The sequence below is a fragment of the Hylobates moloch genome, unplaced genomic scaffold (genome assembly GCF_009828535.3).
Source record: "Hylobates moloch isolate HMO894 unplaced genomic scaffold, HMol_V3 SCAFFOLD_12, whole genome shotgun sequence".
Taxonomy (NCBI): Eukaryota; Metazoa; Chordata; class Mammalia; order Primates; family Hylobatidae; genus Hylobates; species Hylobates moloch.
Genome location: NW_026652287.1, coordinates 80,341,250 through 80,366,572, shown reverse-complemented (window position 1 = coordinate 80,366,572; position 25,323 = coordinate 80,341,250). Strand labels below are relative to the sequence as shown.

The 25,323-nt window shown below is 33.8% G+C and overlaps 1 protein-coding gene across 2 annotated transcripts in view; it reads right to left on the bottom strand.

Moving 5' to 3' along the window:
• Positions 1-1,906: 1,906 nt before the first annotated feature.
• OTOGL (otogelin like) overlaps positions 1,907-25,323 on the bottom strand; it is a 269,944-nt gene continuing 246,527 nt past the window's right edge. For both annotated transcript variants that reach the window (XM_032171665.1, XM_032761833.1), the window contains 10 exons: positions 24,413-24,514; positions 23,987-24,091; positions 23,862-23,902; positions 16,126-16,189; positions 15,025-15,203; positions 14,456-14,560; positions 12,075-12,194; positions 10,699-10,744; positions 5,583-5,662; positions 1,907-4,936 (listed from right to left, as the gene is read on the bottom strand). In XM_032171665.1, coding sequence (XP_032027556.1) covers positions 4,736-4,936; positions 5,583-5,662; positions 10,699-10,744; positions 12,075-12,194; positions 14,456-14,560; positions 15,025-15,203; positions 16,126-16,189; positions 23,862-23,902; positions 23,987-24,091; positions 24,413-24,514 — 1,043 coding nt within the window. In that variant the 3' untranslated portion in view covers positions 1,907-4,735. The remainder of the gene's footprint in view (positions 4,937-5,582; positions 5,663-10,698; positions 10,745-12,074; positions 12,195-14,455; positions 14,561-15,024; positions 15,204-16,125; positions 16,190-23,861; positions 23,903-23,986; positions 24,092-24,412; positions 24,515-25,323) is intronic.

Sequence of the window (25,323 nt, the reverse complement as noted above, 5' to 3'; positions counted from 1 at the left end):
AGGCCCCGGTGGGGGCTGGGACAGCTGCGCATGCGCGGTGCTCTTCCTGTGTCCACAGCCTGATGGGAAGAATCCACCATGAAGGTGCAAGCAGAAGCGGGTCCAGCACCACCAGCTGCAGAAACATGAGCATGTGCCTAAGCAAATCTCTGCATGAGCAGAAGTGGAGGGGTGCATGTATCGAGAACAATTTATCACCTACCAATCCGCTTTCAACCCACTTCACTATGCTTTTGTCCATAAGAAACACCAATTCTTCTTTCTATAAATTCAGTGACTCTTCATCATTTGCCAGACCGTAACTCCAGTCCCTTGTATAGCCTTGTATTCCCTTGGTTCTATGACCTCCTTCAAGGTTCCAGGCTTTACTTCAACCTCTATGGCCATTATTTCTCAGTCCTTTTCCCTGGCCGTTCTTTTTCTATACGATCCCTTAGATGTAAGAGGTCTTCAAGACTCAGTGTTGGCCGGGCGCGGTGGCTCATGCCAGTAATCCCAGCACTTTGGGAGGCCGAGGCGGGCAGATCACGAGGTCAGGAGATCGAGACCATCCTGGCTAACACAGTGAAACGCCGTCTCTACTAAAAATACAAAAAAAAATTAGCCGGGCGTGATGGCGGGCGCCTGTAGTCCCAGCTCCTCGGGAGGCTGAGGCAGGAGAATGGCGTGAACCCGGGAGGCGGAGCTTGCAGTGAGCCGAGATCGCGCCACTGCACTCCAGCCCGGGCGGCAGAGCGAGACTCCGTCTCAAAAAAAAAAAAAAAAAGACTCAGTGTTGGATCCTGTTTTCCTCTCACTATATACTCTTGCCCTAGATAACTTCATTCATTCTCATAGTTTCATACAATTTATATGTTAACAAATCCTAAAAATACTTTAACAAAGATTTTTTTGAGCACCAAACCAATAGAGATAGCCACATTCTGATAACTTCACTCAGTTGTCTAATCAGCCATATCAACATGCTCAGAAATGGATTCTAAATGTTGCCATCTCATAGCTAAAATTCACCTTTCTTTCCAAGGTTTCTATCCTCCATTCATCCAGCTGCTGATCAAACTCAGAGGCATTCTCAAAACACTTTTCTGTGTCATAATGATTACCATCAGACTTTACCTCTGAAATATATCTTATATACTACAATTTCTCCTATCTGTACTGTCACTGCCATTTCTCACCTGTTCTATAGCAATAGCATCATAACAGCCTTTTTGTTTATTGCTTGGCTTCCCAGTTCATCTCACCAGCCTCATTCTATACCACACTCCCCATTACTCAAAACAAAGAAAAAAACACACAAAATTCTGTTTATCAGTTCCCTGGTCAGCCTTTGTCCTTTCCTCTCAAAAGACCTTAATACACGTTGTTCCCTTCTCTTGGAAATGCTTTATTGTTTGACTCACACTGATCCTTCAGGTCTCAGCTTACACATCATTATCTCAGAGGCCTCCCTTTACTTTTCACCCAATCCAAATTAGATTTTGCTATGTCACTATCTCAGCAACCTCTACTCTTCCTTCGCAGCATGTATCATAACTTAAAATTGTTCACTTATTTATATTAGTATATATATATATTTGAAATGCAATACATTCATAATTCAAAAATCAAAATGTATATTAAGATACACATGGAGAAGTCTTGTTTGCACCCCAATCTTCATCTGCCCTGATCTACCTCCACCATTGGTTTTTGCCATTTTATTAGCTCATTGTTTACTTCCTATGTAAATATGATTATATTTTCTTATTTAGGCCCTTTTGAATTTACAACACCTAGAAATCTGATATGCTGTTCTAGATTTCAATACATTATTCAATTTAAAAATATGCGTTAGAAATCATCCCACATCAATATATACATTTCTTTTTCATTCTTTTTTCACAGATGTATAGTATTACATATGTGGATTAACATTTTATTCAACTATTGTTGGTTCTTTTGTATTACAAACAATGCTGCAATTAATAACCTTCACAAATACCACTTTGTATTTGTACAGGTGTTTGTACAGCATATATATTCTAGACAGTTTGGTCAAACCAAAAAGCACTTCTAATATTAGTATACATTGCTAGGTTTTCCCTAGGATTTCTACAATTTTGTGTTACCATCAATGACATGTGAGAATGCTTATCTTCCCAGAGCCTTAAAAAATAAAAGTATCATTAAACTTCTGGTTTTTTTACCAGTCTGGTAGGTGAGAAATTGAATTTCAGTGTAGATTGAATGTAAAATATTTTTTATTAACTAGAAGTGTGCTCAGTTATCTTTTTTGTTAAAGGATCCACTAGTCTTACTTCTTTTTCTTTCAACTATCAGTTTATATCTTTGGCTCATTTTTCTATTAGGTTGTTAATTTTTTCCTTTTGTTATTTTTTTCAATGGTTCTTTACATACAGGAAGATTAGACTGTGTCACTGATATGTCACAAATATTGTTTCTTTGGTTTTATCTTTTTTTGACTTTTTTCTGCCAAGCAGAATTTGTCTGTTTTCAGTTTTCTAACTGTTAAATCTATGAATCATTTATTTGGGGCATCTGGATACTGAGTCACAATTAGAATGGCCCTCCCCAATCTAAGATTTCTTCCCTATTTTCTTTTGTAACTCCTATCTTCTTTTGTTTTTGAACATTAAAATCTCTGATTCATTTGGAGGTTATCCTAATGTCAATGGATGTATGAATTCAAATTTTTCTTTATCTATGTAACCATCCAGTTGTCCCAACACCATTTATTGAAAGCCAATTTGCACTCTTCTGCTGATTTCAGAGTCATCTTTATCATATGCCACATTCTAATAAGTTTTGGGATCTCTTTCTGGATGTTCTCATATCATATGTATGGCTATTTAAGGTCTGCTTTCTTACTAAACTCTAAGTATCATGGGGGTTAGGACTGTGTCTGTTTAGTTTTGCCTGTGTCCCAAGAGTTTATAATAAGTGCCTGGCACATGTAGGCCCTAAATGCATATTTGTTGTATTTGTTGAATGTTTATAAAGTTCTAGGAGAAAGTTTCCCTTTTCTCCACAAATAGGTTTAAAGATTACTTAATATTTTAAATAACGAATATTTTACAGAAAATGGAAATAAAAATGGGCAATAGACAATATACAACATTAGTTACTTCTATTTGAGATACATAAAATTTTCTCTTAAGTGAAATATTAATATATTTTAACCAATAACATTTAATTATATATATATGTTAATAGGAATCAGAGAATATTGAAATGTTAACATCTCAGGAACACTTATATTAAGCACAAACAAGATAAATCAATTGCATATACAGTAAACACTGGGATTTGCAGATGCAATGTTAATTTTTTCGTACATATTTAAGTAACCCAAGAGATCTAAAATATTCAGTAAGTTGCAATATTTTGGGGACACATGATTTTGAAATGAAAACATTAGTATGTGAAAGCAGATAATCTAGTTTAAGCCTAAGCCCACCCTTGAGGCCCAGTATCTGCTTTGCAGTGAGACTTTACTATTCTTTTGTTGATGTTTGAATTCACTTGATACTCACAATTACACTAAGTAGAGCGTTCACTCCTTTATACTGAGGAGAAAATTCAGACAATTTTTAATTACAGGTGGCAAAGAATTTGGGCATTTCCAAAGACCTCAACACATTCTTCTTGCAAGTGCCAATAATCTACCATATTTTAAAAGTGCAGCATTCCATTTTAAAGTTATTGATACATTCAGATAAATTTATTTCATTCTTCATTGGCAAAGCGGCAGCATTAACAGCAAAACAGCACTCAAATTCAATAGTACGCAAGCACATCCTCAAAATTAAATATTGATGAGACAGTAAGTAACTAAATGTTAAATACTGACAACACATTTAATAGCAGTTTTAATGATATAAAAAATAAAAGTTCAAGATCTATCTCCTCTATTTAGCAAATGATGCTATATTTCCCTGCTCCTTACTATTGGAATAACAGTGTATGGGTGGCATTTTATATTAAACTTAAAATACTTAATTCTATCCAATGCAAACTCTTTAAGAATGAAAGATTCTGTGATATACTCTTACTACATACTGCTCAGGATTTTAAAAGTGATATAGTACTGGAATAAGAGAGAGCTAGAATTTAATCCAACTGTTAACATGAATTTACTGTATTATTACACTGAATAAATTTGTACGAGTCACACAGCTTCTCTGGTTAACTGTTACACCTGCAAAATGAGGGGAATTTATAATGACTTATCTAATAACCATTCAGGTTTTAAATAATCTATTATCTATCTCTAAGCATATCACTCTTTATTGCTATCTCGATGACAATTTTAACTGATCACATTTACCAGATTAAGGAGTACATATTAAAGGGTATCTTAATTTGGATAACTATAGCAGACTTTGCAAATTAAGGAAAAAAGAGCTATTGAGTGAAATTGAAGGAATTTTGCAAAATAACCTTCCAATTGATGAGAATATACTGTATCTGCACCAAGTGGCAATTAAATACATAACAGCATTTCAGCTGAACTTACAGTCATTTGATTTTCTAAAATAGAGTAAAGCAATAAATTTAATTTTGCTATTGAAACTGTATATATTTTGTACCAATTGCTAAATTTCCACATTCCAAGTCTGAAAAATATAGTATTGTTAAACAGCATAAATCTGCCACATGCCTAAGTAATAGTAATAAAAGTTAATTCTATCTGACATTATGATGTTGTATAGAGTTCTTGCAACCCAAGAGTTTAATTCCACTGGCATGTACAGTCTATGGGTTCCTGGAGAGTGTACATAATTTCAGTACCATTTCCTGAGCAATACAGAGGCACAGAAAAGTTTCGTACGCCATGTTCACGACAACACTTGCAGAATCTTAGGTGACTTTCAATATTGATGTTATATATGGTAGCTGATGGGCATTTGCCGTCACAAGATGCAATATTTATCTGTTAAGAAGTGACAATGAGAAAAAAAGTCTTAAACTTATAAAAGTACTGGTTATTATTTGATTCCACTAAGAAAATCTGATGAAAAGCTTTCTTCCTCATCACTCCAACCCTCAAGCTTCTGAATGTTGCAAGATTGTAAAAAACAATAAATGAAACATCATTCACATAAGTCAAAGGGATGTTTCATGGCAATGCTCAGCATAGCATTCAAAGCATTAAATGTGCACACATAACTCGACATAAATATATACGGAATATGTTAATCACAGTGTAGTTAATCTATTGTAACCTATGTCATATCATGGCTCAAGTATGCTACAGGTCATATTAAAAGGGACAAAGTTAGAAGCAGAACTCTTTGCTGAGTAAAATTGCGTAGTGAAGACAACATGTAGTCAAATACATTTAGATTCAATTTCTATCCCTCTGGATTGCAACCATCATTCAGAACTGCTGATTATGCTAAGAATAATTCATACTTCTTCACAAACAGAATATTGCAACATTAGAATGTAGGAATAATCTCAGTTAAATATTGTAAGTGTTGGCATTTTGTTGGCTTACAAACTTATTCTTTCTGTAACACACATACTTTCTAAAAAGATATGTGCGTTTATGTAGCAAATGACATTTTTCCACTTACAGGGCTTTGGCTCATACAGTCCTGTTTCCTTATGACCGATTTAATGATCACTTTCTGGCATATTCTTTCTTCTCGTTTGCCTGATAAAATATAAAATGTATTTATTCATCAAAGGCCCATGTTAAATTGTTTCTTAAACATATGAATATATTTACAGTTGAAAATTGGTGTATTTATATAAAATATATTCCAGTATTGAAAGATATTTAAAACTTCTCTCTTACATTTTTATGTGCAATATTTATTTTCACCTTCTAAATACATTTTCTTATATTTTCTGGCTTTACACTTATTGATTTCCACTTTATATTTTATTGTCTTAGAACAATTATCATAATCAAAAATCAGAAATATTCCACACATGTAATAATGCTAATATCAACCTGTGTGTGGCATATATGTTTAAAATAATTTTTGGAATGAACCATAAGGTGTGTAAGTAGATATATGCATACATAATTAATGCATAACTACATATATACATCAATTTTAAAACAAAAATTGAGAGATGTAAAACTACATTATCTTAATGGACATTAATATAAAATAATGCAAAATTTTAATACAATCACTTATCAACCATATTGAAGTGTATGGATGAGTCATACTTGATTTTATGGCTCTGAAATGGTCTTTTATAATTTCAAATGAAAACACTTTGTATGCATTCATGATATCTTAATATGTGTCTGTGTGTGTAATGGATTATCACGTGCTATTACATGCAAGCATCTATATTTAATGATGTATGATAGTGGATGTAATCCCTGAATCAAGATGCTTAAACCAAGGTTCTCTCTATTCCAACTTGCTTTGTTACTTTAGGAAAATCACTGAATTATCCTGCTGAGTTTCCTTACTTACAAAAGAGTGAACTTATATCCCAATTTTCAAATACATTTAGCCATGAAATCCTAATTTAAAGCAATCTCAACATGTAAAATAGATAAAGATTAAGCTACTCTGCTTGAAGGAGAGATGGGTAGCTAAGACTGACTGAAGCATTACTGTCCTCAAGGTCACTCATGACTTCCAAATTGCTAAATTTCAAGATCATCTCTCAGTTCTCACCCTATTTGACTTCTCAGCAGCATTTGACCCAGTCCATCACTCTGTCCTCTTTTTTTTTTAAATTTTATTATTATTATACTTTAAGTTTTAGGGTACATGTCCACAACACACTCTTTAATGCACCTTCCATACTTGGCTTCCTGAGCTCACCTGCTTTGGTTTTCATCCTATCTCACTCATGGCTCCTCCTCAGTCTCCTATGCTGGTTCTATCTCTTTTCACTGACCTCCTGCTCATGGTGTGACTCGAGGCTCAGTGCTGTTGGTTGAGTGCAGGCTGTTCTGCCCCTTATGGTGCTTTCACTCAGTGATTATTTCCTTAGCCCTTCCATTCTTACGTAAGTTCAAGAATAAAGAATAGTCAAGGAAAAAAATCATCTTTACCATTACCTATAAGATGCCTCACCCCCTTCTTTCTATCACCTTCCTCCTCTCACTTTCTCTGCAATAGCCACATTTTGCTATTTCCTCCACTGTGAACACTCTTCACCATCTGGGTGGCTTCCCAAGGACATTCAGTCTCTACTCAAATGACGCCTCATCACCAAGGCATTTTCTAAGCCCCCGCTTAAGTTAGCAACCCAGCTCCTCTCATTCTCCATTCCTTTTATTCTACATTATTTTTCTTTATACCGCCCATCACTAAATGACATATTAGAATATATTTATGGGTTCGGTGTTTCTTCCCCTTCTTGATAATGAGCACATTCCGTGCAGATATTGCTTCATTCACTATTATGGTCCCAGTGGCTAAAAAGATGTTTGTCATGTAGGCACCCAGTAAAAACCCAACGAGTTAATTCATTCAGTAAATGAAACCAGGGCGGCATTAATTTATCGTTAGCTGAGTTTGTTTGTACCAAGAGTCATTTCTAATTCATTCCTCAAAAACTTTATTGTAACAGATTTTATTCAACACAGAGCCTGTGATAGTATCCAACCTCCACAATCTCTTCAACACAGCCTGGTCTTCAGAAAGCAAAGGCAGCAGGAAAGGGTTTTCTAATATGCCAGCAGAAACTACATTACGAGTCCTTTCACGTCAGATGAGAGAAACTGAAGTGGCTTGTTATTATTCTGCAACTTCAAAGAACTTAGCAGAGTTGAAAGATCCTCGGCCCAGATACTGGACAGGCCTAAATTTATTATTTACTACTATGATCAGCTTCTCTCTGAACCTTCTATTTCTCATCTGTAGGGAAACCATACCTGCCTCTCAGAACTGTTGTGAGGATTAGATGTGGTCCTGTCAGCAATGTGCTTAATAGAGTGTCAGTGTGTGGCAGGCAATAGTGGTCATTCATATGATTAGTCACAGAGATATTCCCCTGTCTGCCCTGAGACAACATAACTGTACTCACTTCTCTAATAATTAACATGAGGATACAGAAGCCAGGGCCTTAACATTGCCATGTGACTCTATTCCTGCATCTCATACCTAAGGAAGAGTCCAGACTCTGAAGAAGAAGATAGAAAAAAAGTGAAATCTTAAATTTCCTCATATTCTAAAGATAAATTTCATTCCTTGAGTCCCTGATACAATGACTATTTGATTCATATTAGTTTATATTTGATTTAGAGAATTCTGAATGAAAACATGCTTATTTCTAATGAACAGTATGTTTTTAATCAGTGTGTATCTAATTAAAGCCTTAGTAATTAAAAATATAGAGGTGATATTATACTATCCCTAAAAGTCTTTGCAATATAATTATCATGGGTTGAATTGTGTCTTTGAAAATGCCTGTGTATCGTAGAATGTGATCTTATTTGGACACAAGATCTTTGCAGGGATATGAGCAAAAATGAGATCATTAGGAGGTGCTAATTCAATATTACTGGTGTTCATGTAAAAAGGGGAAATCTAGAGTTAGACACACATACAGGAAAAACAACATGTGAGCATGAAGATGGCCATCTTCGTGCCAAGGAAAGAGGTTTGGAGCAGATCTCTCTCTCATAATACCTCCAAGGAATGAGGCCTGCTGACATCTTGGTTTTGGAGTTCTAATCTCCATAAATTTCTATTTCCAACCACTTTTTGGTTGTTACAGCAGCCCTGCAAACTAATATAGTAACAAGTTAGATGTCAGGCCATCCTATGTTGGACTTTTTTGCTTGTTGTCAGTGTGTATGTGTGCACTGAGTTTGGCTTTTTAGACATTATGTAAATAAAAATTCAGTCATTCTAGCCCTGCCACTTCAGCAGAGCTCATCATTCAGCCTCTGCCCTCTCCTTAAACTTGTCCTTGCAATGTTCCAGAATACCATGAAGAGTTAAGAAGCAGGACGTGAAATCAGGCCCACAGTAGATTCCTAGCATTATCACTTATAAGAGGTATGACTTGGACAAATTATTTAACCCCCCTAAGTGGAAAATCAAGCTAATGTCAGAACCCATTTCATTGGATTTTGGGGGTAATAAATTATAATATATTACATATTATATATTGTATATAGATAGTATATATTATATAGTATTTGTATTAATATTTTAGTACATCCTAATATTCTGTTCAATATGACTCTACATATCTAAAAATATAAGACTACTCTTACATATTTATGGGATTTAGTCTTTCATGAAAGAAATTCAGAAATCTTCCTCAAGATGCATGTCAGTCAGTTCATACCTAAGAATCTGGCCCTATACCGCAGTTTTTTTTTTTTTTTGGAGACAGAGTCTAGCTCTGTCACCAGGCTGGAGTGCAGTGGCATGATCTTCGCTCACTGTAACCTCCGCCTCTCAGGTTCAAGTGATTCTCCTGCCTCAGCCTCCCAAGTATCTGGGAGCACAGGCACATGCTGCCATGTCCAGCTAATTTTTGTATTTTTAGTAGAGACGGGGTTTCACCATGTTGGCCAGGATGGTCTCGATCTTCTGACCTTGTGATCCACCCACCTTGGCCTCCCAAAGTGCTGTGATTACAGCATGGTATTATTAAATTGAACTTTGTTGTGCCCCTTTCCTAAAAGCTTCTCTAAATTTTAAAATTACTGTCTATGCCAATTTTCTCAAAATTTCTATTTTTATATTGAGATAAATTCATAAACACTTTAAAAAGAAAAAATAAATGTGGTTTCATGGATAACCCTCTATTCTATTTCAGTTCTTAAAATTTTTCAAAATTAGTATGAAATAGTAATCCCAGCACTTTGGGAGGCCGAAGTGGGCAGATCACTTGAGGCCAGGAGTTTGAGGCCAACCTGGCCAACACTGAAACCCCATCTCTACTAAAAATATAAAAATTAGCCGGGCGTGATGGCTCATGCCTGTAATCCCAGCTACTCAGGAGGCTGAGGCATGAGAATTGCTTGGACCCAGCAGGCAGAGGTTGCAGTGAGCTAAGATCATGCCACTACACTCCAGCCTGGGCAATAGAGCAAAACTCCGTCGCATTAAAAAAAAAAAAAATTACTATGAAATAAATCTTATAATCCAAGCTAATAAAAAATATATTGCATTCAGATAGCTTTACTTATGAAAATAATTATGAGAACTTTTATGAAAAGGATATAAATATTATTTACTAAAATATTATCCAAATTTATTGTACAAAACTATACACTTATTCAAATAGGTTTGAAAAATACTGCACCCCATATGTTGTTTTTGGAGTCACAATGCCATTCTAACTGTAATCTACTTGTTTAAACTCAGCATGGTTCAAACAAATATGATCACAAGACACTTTTAAATTTTAAATATACTGAAATCTTATGAAATATCTTTTGTAATATGCCACAATAAAAAAATTAATATTTAAATTAAAATTAATCTAAATGAAAACACTTTCTTTACACTCCAGAAGTTAAAGACTAATTTACAAAATTATTAAGCATATGATACAAAAACCTTTTAGTTAAAGACTAAATTACAAAATTATTAACCATATGATACAAAAAACATATGATACAAAAACACTTTATAAAATTTGTTTCTCTCTTTGCATCACAGGAATTGAATTTTGTGAGAAAAACCGTAATCACTATGAGCAATTAAAACTAATCTATCAAGTAAATGTATGGAATATGCTCTCACTTACAGATCTTGCAACAGCCTTCATTATAAAGCTTCACAATCCCTTCATTCTAGAAAGAGAAAAAAGGAATAAAGTCAAAGAATATGGTGTTCTTCCATGTTCTCTTATACTAGAAAAAGAAAACTAACTCTTCTAAAACTTTTATCAAATATTACAAAGCCTTTATAGAAAAATAATTGGAATTTAACTATTACTAAAAAGAATTTGTTTTTAAAATCCGGAGTAGATATTTTGTTTAAAATTACATTATTTATACATTGGTACTATGGAAAAGAGTGTAAAAGGATTATTCTACTTAAAAGGACACTTTAAATGCCACAAAATATTTTTACTAAAACAAAATAATAACAGCTATTCTAAATAATGACCATTATATATTTTCAACTCCTTGAAATAACCTAAACTACTTCCATTTGACTTGAGTTTCTGAATATAACTGAATGTTAAAATTGTACATCTTTTTCTTTGATAGTTTTTATGAAAAAATATTTCCTTCCTTGGAAGGACTCTTGTCTAAGACTAAATTTTTAAGAGAATTACTAATTGCTTTAGCAACCTACTAACTGCAACTGAAATAAGAGAATGATTTACTCTTTAAATATTAGTCTGTGAAACAAGATGATGCCCAAGTTTTTTCCAGAGCTGAAATTCTATGACTTTAGTACATGTTATATCTAGCTAGCCAGCCAGCTGTCATCATTGAAAAGGTACATCCTGAAAAAAAATAAATGAGACTAGACTGTACTATTTCTCTACACAAGAGAACAAAGCTTAGTTTTCATTAGGAATTATTATTGTCTAAATAAATAAAGCTACAAAAATCTTGCAAAATAAAAATTATATCGTGTTCATAAATCTACTTTTCCAGTAATCTCTTCTCTGAGAGAATAGGGAAATTGATATAGCAAAACTTAATAATAAGCAATCCTGTGACTTGTACTAAATTTTTCAGTGACCTGTAACCAGAAAAGCTAGGGCAAATGTCATGCAGGCCAGCACACATTAAAGTTGAATGACATCAAAAATCTCACTGTTTGTTTAAGAAAGAAAATTGGCCAAGCTCTGATTCCTTCGCTTATTAATCCATATTAAAGGGAAGGCCAAGTCTGCTGACCAAATGATTTTTCTATAATCTTTGGATCTATAGGTAAAAACCCAACGATTGCAAAGTATCTATTCAAAGACAGAATTACCTGGAACACCATATATAACTCAAAATTTCAAACGGGAAAAATAGAATAGAGCTTTTATTCATTCATGGAAATAACACATTCACCATTATGTATAAGCCACAATGAAAGTATGACCTTAAAAAATATTAACGTATATTTTCTAAATTATATAATACTAAATTTTCTTAGATACAACAAAGTACGAACCATTTTGCATTCAGTCTCATTAAAAGGGGGACAGACCATAGTGTAGTTCAGAATTATTGCTCCTTCATCAGTTTTAACACATTCATATGTGGTGCAATTGTAGTGCCAGGTACTCCCTACCTAAAAATCAAAAAGGAAGTTACTATTTAGCATATTAAAATACACTGTATTTATTAAGTACAATATTACTCTATTGAATAAAAGGTTAAATCAAGATGCAGAGGCTTCTTGTGACACAAAATGTTCCATCTGACAATGACCCTAAATTTATCTAAAATGATTAAAAATACATACACGTGTATAGTGTATACTTATCTAAAATGATAAAAATACATATACATGTATGGTGTGTTTGTATATGCTAGGTTTCATACTAGAACTGAGAGGTAAATGTGAAATAAAACAACAGAGAGAGAAGCAGCAAATAGGTTATCTGTTTCTACTACAAAATTATCTAATTTAACCAAGTGTCAAAGGTCTTGCTCTAATATTTCCTCACTAATTATAAAACAACAAATCATATTACTTAGATACCTCCTTCCTTGAGATGTGTTTATTCTTCCTTCTACTCCCTTATCGCCAAAAAGTTTAAAGAAATATTTAAATAAAAGTGTTTATTGGCTTGTAATTCTAATTGTGTATACCCTATATTATTTTAAAATTTATCCCTATTCTTTCAAGAAATATTTAAATATAATAACCGTTTCATTCCTGATTTCAGAATTTATATTTAAAAGTAAAGTCAGCTGAAATAATTGTTAATCTATATTTTTATTTTATAACTCACATTTAAAAAATAAAAGTAGTTAATGTCAGCATTACTTCACTTAGGCAAAAAGGAAAATTCATAAAAGAGATGGAAAATTCATCTCTTTTTCATTTTATTCTACTTTATTTTAAGAAGGCTGGCCATGGTGTGGGGCATGTTGTTCTAGGCCTTCTCAATTTCTCATAGATTTCACTTTAAATTAATTGAGGCCATTCTCTTAATAAATTTGTACATCAGCCCAGGCTGCAAGCTATGGTGCAGAAGGCTACATTTTTGAATCTCAAGTTACTTTTCGTGCTGCTGGACAAATGGACTTAATTCTGTGCAAGCAAACACTTTGTATCATAAGGCTTTTTATTGCCACTCTATCCTTAATACTACTCATGATTCAGACATCTACCCCTGTTCTGAATCAGGATGTTGACACTTTATGGTTATTTTCAGATGAACAGTAACTGCTACACTCTTAAAAGCACTTAAAGAAAGTGTAAGCATGTCCTAAATAGTCAACCATTTAACCTGGTAAAACACAGGCTTTTCTGTTTAATCAAGTATTAGGCCAATCTATAGATATAATCTTAAAGGATTTTCAGCAGTAATGAAGACAGTTTGGGAAAGGAGAAGGCACTTTAAAGACATGAAACCTTACATTACATGCTCTTAGATATTTTTAAACATAATAAGCTCATTGGATTCTGGTATTTTTCCCTTTGCATTTAAAAAAATATGTGTTTCTAATTTGTTTGCATATTTAATTATGTCAAAACTGAGAAATTCATGAGTTAAATTTATAAATGTCATTTGCAACCAAATGAAGTATTTATTTTTGAAAAGAATGGGTGAAGGAACCAATACTGATTTGTACATAATAAAAATATATGTGTGTATTACACATATATATATATATATATTTTTTTCCTCCTTCACACTACTTTCTCACCATATCAAGTGTATTTTTGTACTTTATATATAGGTTAGAAAAATGTCAATTGTCTATTTCAAGGAATTCTATCTCTGTGATAGATTATATTTATGCTAATCTGTTGATACCTCTGTTAATTTGCTTTAAGAGATAGAATTATATTTTTGTAAGTTGCAAAAAAAAAAATAATAGTAATAGTCAAACTTTGGCTTGAAGATTCCTTACAGATCAGTAAAGAATTCTGATGAACCTGACTACTTTCTTGTCTCTAGATTCTAATTTTATGTGTAGCTTAAGGTCTTCTATGAACCTCAATTAGAAAAGATCTGTAAATATTCAAATTCAAGAAACAGTAATATCTAATTTATCTGAAATCAAAAATCAGCTGTCACATAAAAATATTAATTGTTCCTTTCTTTCACAATCAGCATTTCCCAAAGCCTATTTCTTACATCTAGAAAAAAGGAGTGATCTATGATAAGTTTGAGTCACAAGTTAAGCATTTTTCTTTACAACATAAATTATCAGATACTTTAAAATGTAATAAATGTAACTGTGTCTTGTGTGCTGTAGGTGTACTGTGTTTATTGTATGCAGTGCAGTGTGTGTGGGGGGCACATTTTCCAAACTTTGACTCAAGAACTCCTCCTTCAGAAAACAGCACAGAGCATTACTCTCCATGAAACATACCGCATATACAACTGATGTTCCATTTTCCATATGAAATTTGCAGGATACATTTTTGCAGGTACCACAACAATCATAATCACTTGGGGATGGAGTATATACCTGGTGCTGCATATAATGATATTAGATTAGTGACACCATATCAATATTTTTAATGAATTACTTCTGGAGAGTTATTTCTTCCAAACATAACTACAAGCTCTCTCCAGACAACTGTAAGAATTTCTAAGGTTGAATATTAGAAGCTTCCAATAATAATTGACTTTATATGGTTATATTAGAAGTGAGATAGAGGTTAACCTTTACTTCTAACAGCCAAATTCATCAAGCAGGTGTAACAACCTCAGGTAAGGCAACCTGGTAAGCTGTAGATAATAAGACTCCTGAAGTTCAAGGTTATGCACAGGAAAGTGAAAGTCTATGTTTTATAGATATATTACAAAATAGTAGACTATTGAAGAACTATATAATATATTTTTTAACTAATGGAGTATTCACCATTTCAAATTCTATAACTCTGCCATTTTTGAATGCATTAACTCTTACCAGAATAAATTACAAGGAATACTTACAACATCACATTTCTTTGAACAATTCACCAGTGTAAAATTCAGAGTGTGAAAGCCTGTATGGTTATCTTTTTCTTCCAGACACTCTATAGTATAACAAAAGTCTTCTTCCAAATACTTTATCATGGATTGTCCAGGATTCAATACTGATACTTCTTGAAATACACACACATCATCCTTTTCTAAGAACAGAGAACACAGTCAATAAGAAAATATACTGTTGAGTTTTGTACTCATCCATCATTGGAACTTATATTTCAGTCTACGTTTTCATTGTGATGTGCCAATTTTTCAAAACTAATGAAGATCTTCATATTTACGTATTTTCAATAACCCAATATTTACTTAAAAATGTAGTGCACTATTCCTTAACATAAAATAAAAATTTATGTATAAAATCAACTGCTGTTTAATGATTGAACTTCCTCCAAAAGCTATATTTTATAGCAAGTTTGGAATATGAGCTCTTGGCCAGGCACAGTGGCTCCCAGTACTTTGTGAGGCCAAGGCGAGAGGATTGCTAGAGACCAGAAGTTTGAGACCAGCCTGGGAAACATAGGAAGATCCCATTTCCAAAAAAAGAAAAAAAAAAAAAAAAAAAAGCTGGGTGTGGTGGTGCACGTCTGTAGTACAAGCTACTCAGGCAGTTAAGGTGGAAGGATTGCTTGAGCCCAGAAGTTTGAGGCTGCAGTGGGCTAGGACGGGGCCACTATATTCCGGCCTGGGTAACAGAGCAACTCTGTCTTAATAAAAATACATTAATAATAATAATACTAATATAATGGGCATAACTTCATACTTTTTAGATGTCTGTATTTTTAAATTAAATGTAGACAAATTAAAAAGAGCCTAACGCCAACTTTAAAATTCTCTGAGGCCTCTGAAAAAATATTTATATTTCTGTTCTGTTATTCAGTTCTCAGAACATTTAGAGATATTACAAAAGAAGAAATTGAAACATAATAACACATTTTTATACTCAAATATTGGCAAATGGCTTAAAATGTATGTGTCTCAAAAATGAGATTTTTAACTGATTAATAGTGAAAAACAGATACTAATGATATTTATTTATAATTTAAAAGTTACAAAAGACATAGTTACCACAGAGATACTGTATGCATCCACAATCACTCTGGAAGTTATGGTCTATTGCAGTAAATTCTCCCTATTGAAAATATACTACTATTACTTATCATTTAGCTTATTATTATATTACATATATATAAAACAATTTATATATATATATACACACACACACAAAACATACTCAGTGATAACGTCTAATAAGCCCCTTATCACACAGCCAGACACTTTAAAATCACATTGTTTGATTCTGAGCTTCTGTAGGGCAACCAAAGACAACATTTGCCAACCTTAGGAACTTTGCTTCATGGAAATGTTCTTGATCTGCTCTACCAAGGCAGCCTAGGGTTCTGATGTCTGCATCTGCACAAGGCTGCTATAGTATATACATCAGCAACACAATGAGTATAGTATAGTGGTTAACAGCACAGTCTTAGGAATGGAACTGCCTTTGCACCAATCCTGGCTCCATAACTTACTAACTTTTTGATTTAGGACACATTACCTAATCAATCTGCTCCTCATTTCCCTCATCTGCAATATGAGGATAATAATACTGCCTGCCTCTTAGGATTGTTGAGAGAAATAAATGGATCAATATATGTAAAGAGTTTAGAATAGGTCTGACACACAGAAAGTGCTATAGAGCATTTTGCTATTAGCACATTGCTACTATGACAGATGCTCAAACTTTGCCCTATCAGGACTGACAGACATTCTTCCCACCAAATACAGGACCAGGCTTAAAGTTTCAAGAATTGTATTTAAAGCATCGACTTTTCCTGGATGCATTTAATTTTCATATGACATCAGTAATAAAATGAATTTTATTCTTGACACAAATAAATGATTCCAATACATTCACATAAAAGGCATTTTTCCTCATAAGCTAATAATGTCTTGCTTTTTATAGTGCCTTGTAAGTTGTAAAGTAGTTTTATGGACATTAAATCATTTGATATTTTAGGACTTTAGTCATTAGACAATTCCAATAGGACTGGAAATAAATGTTAGAATAATGGAGTTAAAAATAATAATAAATCGAATTCTTCCAGTGCATGACTACTCCAAAGACTTTAAAAAGATGGTATTAGGCTCACACTAACTCTTTTAGGTAACATACGTACCTGTTTTTTAATAGTTAAAGCCATAACGTTAACTCTGTTTCCTAGAGCTTAGGCTTAAATCTTCTATCCTTCTCTTCTATGCTCATTTCCTTTCAGATCTTATCTACATATTCAATTATACTTTTATTCTAAGTTGCCAGTTTGACCAAAAGGAAATACCTCTTTAATTGCTCTATCAATCCTAAACATTTACCTGAAAAAAAAATGGTAATTTTTACTCCCAAATGAACATCCCTCTCTTGTAAAGTCTGCAGCAAAATCACTTTAGGCTGCTTCCACTTTGGGCTATTATAAAGAGTGCTGCTATGAACATTCAAGTGTAAGTTTTTATGTGGACATATGTTTTCATTTCTCATCAGTACATATTTAGGAGTGAAATTATTGTGTTATATGATAACTCCATGTTTACCTTTCTGAGTAATAGCCAAGGTGTTTTCCAAAGCAGCTGCACCATTTTACACTGCCACCAGTAGTGTATAAGGGTTTCCATTTCTCCACAGCCTTGTAAATGTGTTATTTTTTGTCTTTTTAGTGAGTTAATGTAATGGGTTAATATACATGGAGGGTTATTTATATTCGGGCAAGATGTGAAGTGGTATCTCACTATAGTTCTGATTTGTATTTAAATGATACTTAACGATGTTAAGCATCTTCTCATGTACTGTTGATCATCTTGGATAAATGTCCAAGATAAATATCCAAATGTTGACACTTGGATAAATGTCAAGGTATATCCATACAATGGAATATTATTAACAACAAAAGGAATGAAGTAGTGACACATGTAGCAACATGGATTAACCTTGAAAATATTATGCTAAGTAAAAAGAGCCAGACACAAAAGACCATATATTATACAATTCTCTTTATAGGAAATACAAAGAGCAGAAATATACGGAGAGACAGAAAGTAGAGTAGAGATTTCTGAGGGCTGGAGAGTTTGGAGAGAAATGAGGAATGACTGCTGTAGGTACAGGGTTTCTTTTTGGATTGATGAAATTCTTCTAAAATTGATTGTGTTGATGGTGGTGCAACTCAGTGAATGTACTAAAAGCCATTGAACTGTACACTTTAAATGGATGTATTGTATGTTATGTGAATTTATTTCGATAAAGTTATTATTTTAAAAAATTGCAAAGGCCTAACATACACTTTTCAGGTTGAAACACATTTGTCTATGTGAACAAACCAACGTGATATTTTTAAAATCACCTTAGTCACTGAAACAAACATTAGCCATTATTCAGAGTGAGTACTCAGGAACAATGAGTCAGATAAATGCTTGTGTAAAGCCATGAATGTTAAAACTAAATCATCATGGATGGAGGGTTATGTATATTTGGGTAACATGTTCAAGGATATTAAAGCTACTAGTTATGTTCTGTGTGTCTAGTACAATGCTAATAATATAAAAATCATTTTAAAATGCTTGGAATAGTGAATGTCAAAATATGATTCATAATTAATATTCAGACATTGAGGGTTGAGTTGGAAATAAGCTAGATGGTCCAGCATCTAGCACAAATGCTGGGGAGGGAAAACACAAGAAGAGAGAAAGTAGAGACTGGTAGAAATCCACTAGGAAAAAAAAAGAAACAGAATTAAGGTCACAACCAGACCAAGGTTAATGAATGAACATAGAGACTGCTACCCCAAAAAGCTTCAAAGGGTCTAGAACACAGGAAGTATAAAATCCCATAGGAGGAAAGGCTAGGTTTTTCTTGTTACATTGGAAGTTATTGAAATGACTCAAGATGCTATTTTGCCTTTTCCAGGCCAAAAAAACACAAAAGGAGCTGAGAATGAAGCTGGTTACAACTCAAATACCAGGACCTCTACTCTCGGCTGCTCCACTGGCCATTGTAATGTTTGTCCAAGGACCTAGTAATCTTGGACTGTTGGTGTGCAAGACTTGAAACCTTAAAGTTTTTAAATCAATCTCTCTCTCTCTCTCTTTCTCTCTCTTCCCTCTCCCCCACCCCCAACACATTTGTTCAACTTGTTACAAAAGGCCAAAGTCTTTCATTTTGCCCTCCTAAATTCACACCAACCTCACGATACTGAAGATGTTCATTCGTAAATGGCTATACCAGTCTCTTTGCTGATCTCCTGCCCTCTAATGTTTTAGTGCTCATATCCTGCTATGCACAAATAGAAACATCTCCCTCAAACACCATTTTCATCATGATTTTCATCCTATACAGGACTCTCCATCTCCTATCATATAAAATTTGCATGGAGCTCCTCAGGGTAGGACTGTGTTTTTTCAAGTGTCTGGCATGATGACTGCCCATAACTGATCTTCAACAAATGTTGGTTGAATAAATGAAAATAATAATTGAATAAATAAAATCTGAATTCCTCAGCCTTGCCTTTAAAGCCCTCTTGGCTAGGTGCAGTGGCTCACACCTGTAATGCTAGCACTTTGGGAGGCCAAGGCGGGAGAATCACTTGAGCCCAGGAGTTCAATGATGCTATGATTGTGCCACTGCATTTCAGTCTAAGCAACAGAGCCAGACTCTGTCTCTAGAAAATAAAAATAAAAAATAAAACCCTTCCCAAATATATCAATTTGTAAAGATTTTTATATCTCATTCTTCCTTCAGTTAGCTCTTTCTCTAGGTGAGAGAGAGGGTGTTATGGTTATTATTTTTCTGCATACATCTATTACCTCATACCTTTGTGAATTTACTTCTGTTTCTATTAGCCCCTGTCTGAAATAGTTCAACTGCTTTCATCCATTATTTTTAACCTATCACATTCTTCCAAGATTTTCTTGATGGTTGCCATCTCTGGAAACTTCTTCATAATGATTTCTATAATGTGATTAACATTCTGAGCATCATGTTTAATTCATAATCAAATATAACAAAATAATTTAAGAAATTAAGTTTTAATGTTCTCTACAAATTTTATTGCTAAGATAGCTATACTACTCAAATTGCTCTACAGATTCAGTGCAACCTTGTCAAAATTCTGGTGACATTTTTTACAGAAATAGATAAAACAATCCTCACATTTGCTTGAAACCACAAAAGACACCAAGTAGCCAAAGCAATCTTGAGCAAAAAGAACACAGCTGGCAGCATCATGTTACCTCACCTCAAAATGTACTACAAGGCTACAGTAATCAAAACAGCATGGTACCAGCGTAAAAACAGACACATAGACCAATAAAACGAATAGAGAATCCAGAAATCAATCCATACATTATGGCCAATTAATTTTTGACAAAGTTAGCAAGAACAAACAATAGGAAAAGGATAGTCTATTCAATAAATGATGTTGGAACAATTGCATGTCCACATGCAGACAAATTACATTAGACCCTTATCTCACACAACATACAAAAATTACCTCCAAGGGGATTAAAGACTTAACTGTAATGCTTGAAACAATAAAAACCACTAGAAGAAAATATAAAGGAAAAGCTCCAGGATATTGGTCTCAGCAATGATTTTTTTGGCTGTGAACCCAAATGCAGAGACAACAAAAGAAAAATAGACAAATGGGAGCATAGCAAGCTAAAAAGCTTCTGCACAGCAAAGGAAACAATCAACAGAGTGAAGAGACAACCTACAGAGTGAGAGAATGTATTTTCAAACTATACATCAAATAATGGGTTAATATCCAAAATATATAAAGAACTCAAACAACTCAATATCAAGAAAAACAAATAAGCTGATTTTTAACATGGGCAAAGGGCCTGAATAGGCATTTTACAAAAGAAAACATATAAATGGCCAAGAAGTATATTTTTAAATGCTTAATATTAGTAATCAGGGAAATGCAAATTAAATCCATAATGAAATATCACCTCATACCTGTTAGAATGGTCATTATCAAGAAGACAAAAGATAGCAAGTGTTTGTGAAGATGCAGAAAAAGAAACCCTGCACGCTGTTGGTGGGAATGTAAATTAGCATAGTCATTATGAAAAACAGTATATACGTTCCTCAAAAAATTAAAAATAGAATTACTATATGATCCAGCAATTCCACTACTGGGTATATATCCAAAGGAAATAAAATCACTATATTGTAGAGATATCTGCACTCCCATGTTTAATGCAGCACTACTCACAATGGCCAAGATATGGAATCAATCCAAGTGTCCACCAAAGGATGAATGGGTAAAGAAAATGTGGTATGTATACACAATGCAATACCATACAGCCTTGAAAAAGAAGAACGTTCTATCATTTGAGACAACATGGATGAACCTGGAGGACGTTATGTTAAATGAAATAAGCCAAGCCCAGAAAGACAAATACCACATGATCTTATTTATATGTAGAATCTAAAAAAGTTGAATTCACAGAAGGTAGGGAGTATAATGGTGGTTACCAGGGCTGAGGATAGGGGAGTAGAGTTTGAGGACATGTTGGCCAAAGAATGCAAAATTTCAGTTAGATAGGAGAAATAAGTTCAAGAGATCTTTTGTAAAACGTAATGATAATCATTAGTAACAATGTATTGTATTTTTAAAAATTGTTAAAGAGAATAGATCCTGTGTTCTCATCACAAAAATATGAAGTTGTGAGGTAATGCATGTGTTAATTAACTCAATTTAGCTATTCCATAATGTATACATATTTTAAATTAACATGTTGTACATAATAAATATATACAATATTTGTCCATTTTAAAAATAAATAAATAAAAAATAAAATTAAACACAAAGATTGTATAATGCTTCTAGTTTGCCTTTAGAAAACCTATGTGTCCCGGCCAGGCATGGTAGCTCATGCCTGTAATCCCAGCATTTTGGGAGTCCAAGGCGGGCAGATCACGACGTAAGGAGATTGAAACCATCCTGGCCAACATGGTGAAACCCCGTCTCTACTAAAATACAAAAAATGAGCTGGGCATGGTGGCACAGGCCTGTAGTCCCAGCTACTCAGGAGGCTGAGGCAGGGGAATCACTTGAAGCTGGGAGGCAGAGGTTGCAGTGAGCAGAGATCGCACCACTGCACTCCAGCCTGGTGACAGAGCAAGACAAGAAAGAAAGGAGAGTGAGAGGGAGAGAGGGAGAGTGAGAGGGAGAGAGGGAGAGAGACGGGAGAGAGGGAGACAGAGGAGAGAGAGGGAAAGAGTGAGAGGTCGGGAGGGAGACAGAGGGGGAGAGAGGGGGAGAGTAGGGGAGAGTGGGGGAGAGAGGGGAGTGAGAGGGAGAGAGAGAGAGAAACAAACCAACCTATGTGTCCCAGAAAAAAGACAGAAAGTAGAAAAGGACTAGGTCAGACTTGTAAAGGGAAAAAAGATTAAGAAATTTAAGTTTTAATGTGTCAAAAAAAACTAATACTTATAACTAATACTGATTGAGCCCTTCCTATATGTCAGACACTAAGCATTTAAATTATATTAATTTATTTACTGCCTAAGTGAGCCACAGCTAGAGAAAGGTAGAAACAAGGCAGTCTCACATTCTCTTTCGTTCTTGTTTCAAGTTGTGCCTTGGCTACATTTTCTAAGGGAAATAAAGAGTTAAGGCAAAGTAGAAAGAATAAGGAATACACAAACATACACACACAAAAAGCAATCCTTGGTTAGAATCCTGAAAATCTTAGTCAATAATTTATTCCCTTAGACCTCATCTTTCTCACTTATAAAATGAGCTAAAGTGCTGACTTGGTAAAGATTCAATAAGATAGTATACTGAATATGTTACGTAACTGTGAAGGACTAGAGAAATACATGGCATCATAATTCTACTTTTGTGCAGATGTATATACAGTGTACACACAAAATAATCAAATGAGAGAATTATTATGAAAGTTATTTGTAAAGTTTAAACATTCTCTGTAAGCCATAGATGAAAGCATCATTAAAGCAAATGTTGGATTAATGCTTTTTAAATAAAACAGTGTCATCCCAGGAAGAGTTCTTTTACTTTAAAAAGTACCTCATTCATTTTTCGTAATATAGCTTTGAACTGGAGATTCTGAATGAATTCTCTAAGTGTACACATTGTTTGAGAAGGAAAAGAAAAGTAAAATGTCTTTGTGAAATAAAATGTGTCTTTTCTAATAAATAGCGCCAGGAATATATTGTCTTTCTCAAGCGTTATTGGCATATCATGAAGATAAATAGTTAAAGAAAACAAAGACTTGTAAAGCACCATGGGATACATTTAAGGATTAAATAAGTGACATCAGAGTTATCCTAGTTATTTCTAAAAATTAAATATTTGAAATTTCTATAATGTTTACATGTTCACAGATAACGCTTAAGAAGAAACAGGCTGTTCCATGTTTATATCCCCTTCTCCTCTACAACAGAGGCATTATTAGCTCACTTTCTTAAAGAATCATTAGCAACACCACTCAATATTAAGACAATTTTTTTCAATATTTTGCTTCATTTTAATACAGAGAACTGAAGTAGATACAAGACTAGCAGATTCTATCAGCAGTTAAAAAATAATGTATTGTACTTTCCTCTCTCAACTAAGATATAACTTATTGACTATTTCCTAATATCAGAGCACATTATTTTAATCTACTTTCGTACAATTTAATGTGGGTAATTTTATTAACTCTAAGAAGAATTTAGAAATGAGAAACATAAAGGAAGAATAAACAGATTTAAATAAATATGACAAGTCAGTCAAAATATGTGTTCTTACCACTTCACAAGATGGCATAACAAGGTTTTCACAGTTACATTCTAAAAGGCAAAAATCAACATATTTACATTGATCAAAATAATTAACTTATTATAATGAAATCTTAAAATATGAAAATTAGTTACCACAGTGCCATGTTGGGCAACATTGACCAGATACATTTTCTTTCACAAGATTCATATCTTCTGCACAGTTGAGTAATGGCATAGGACAAAGGTTTGGCTCACATACTAAAAAGAAAAATTACATGGGTAAAGATGAATTTTATAGAATTGCCATTTCTCATTACCTACCATTTAGTTCACTGCCATTACAATAATGCATGGATTCATATTTCCCAAGTGCTACCTCTCCCACCACCAGATTGCCATGTGTTGGTGAAGATAAAACAATTGACATATAAACAGGTACAAAAAGAGTACTGGTGCTAGGATAGCTCATCAAGTAAAAAACTTTGAAAAAGGGTCTGATGTAACAGCCAACTAAGATGCACTGGGCTTCTTAAACATTGGACACATCTAAATATTTTAGAATAGTTAATATACACTTACCACAGTAATACTGAGGACAACAGAAGTGTGTGCTATTAAGATCTACTGTGAGAAATTCTCCATCATGACACAGTGGAACACGTTTGGTGCAAGATTCACAAACTAAGGTAAAACAAGAAGCCAAAAATCACAGCTGAGCTAAAAACCATGAATTATAATATGAGTTTAAATTACCATACATAAATCAAATCAATTTTGTTTAAGAAAATAGTAAAAGAAACATAAGGTATATTTCCTTATTTGGCCATAAAAACAATAATACTGTCTGAGTATATTGCCTTATGCTTTGCAAGCACAGTGACACATAGAACACCATCTTACCAGAAAGGCAAAACATTCAGATTTCCTAGGTAATTTGTTCTCATTAGAATCAAAATGTCACTTGTTTATTTATTATATTTATGTTTTCTTAGTTCACTATCATTGGTTACTCTCATTTAGGGATGAAAATGTAGTAGGCATTTGTTCTTTTGGGCTGTTTCAGCATGCTCTCCCACCTTTGATAACTACTCTCTGAATGACCTTGAGGAAATGCACCACCCACACCTTTTTGAGTGACTATCTTTAAAGGTGTCTCACATCACCAGGCCACTCTGCATAGGAGTAATCAGAATCCCTTTGGATGGAATTTGAGTCATATATAGAGACACATCAACTGAAGAAAAAAATAAAGTTGGCTCAATCATTAGTGACTTCTACTTAGAGCAGCTGGTTTCTCTCCTTCCTGGGGCTTGACTGTTCTGCTTCATTTTGATCCTACTTCCCCGGATTCTTCCAATAACGGGTTGTGCTAAAGGTAGCCAGAATCAATCAGTTTTGCCACTTGCAGTCAATGAATCTTAACTCATGCAAAGAAATTGTTTTGATTACTTCTGAAACCTACATTAATCACCAAGCAATCTTGGATATAA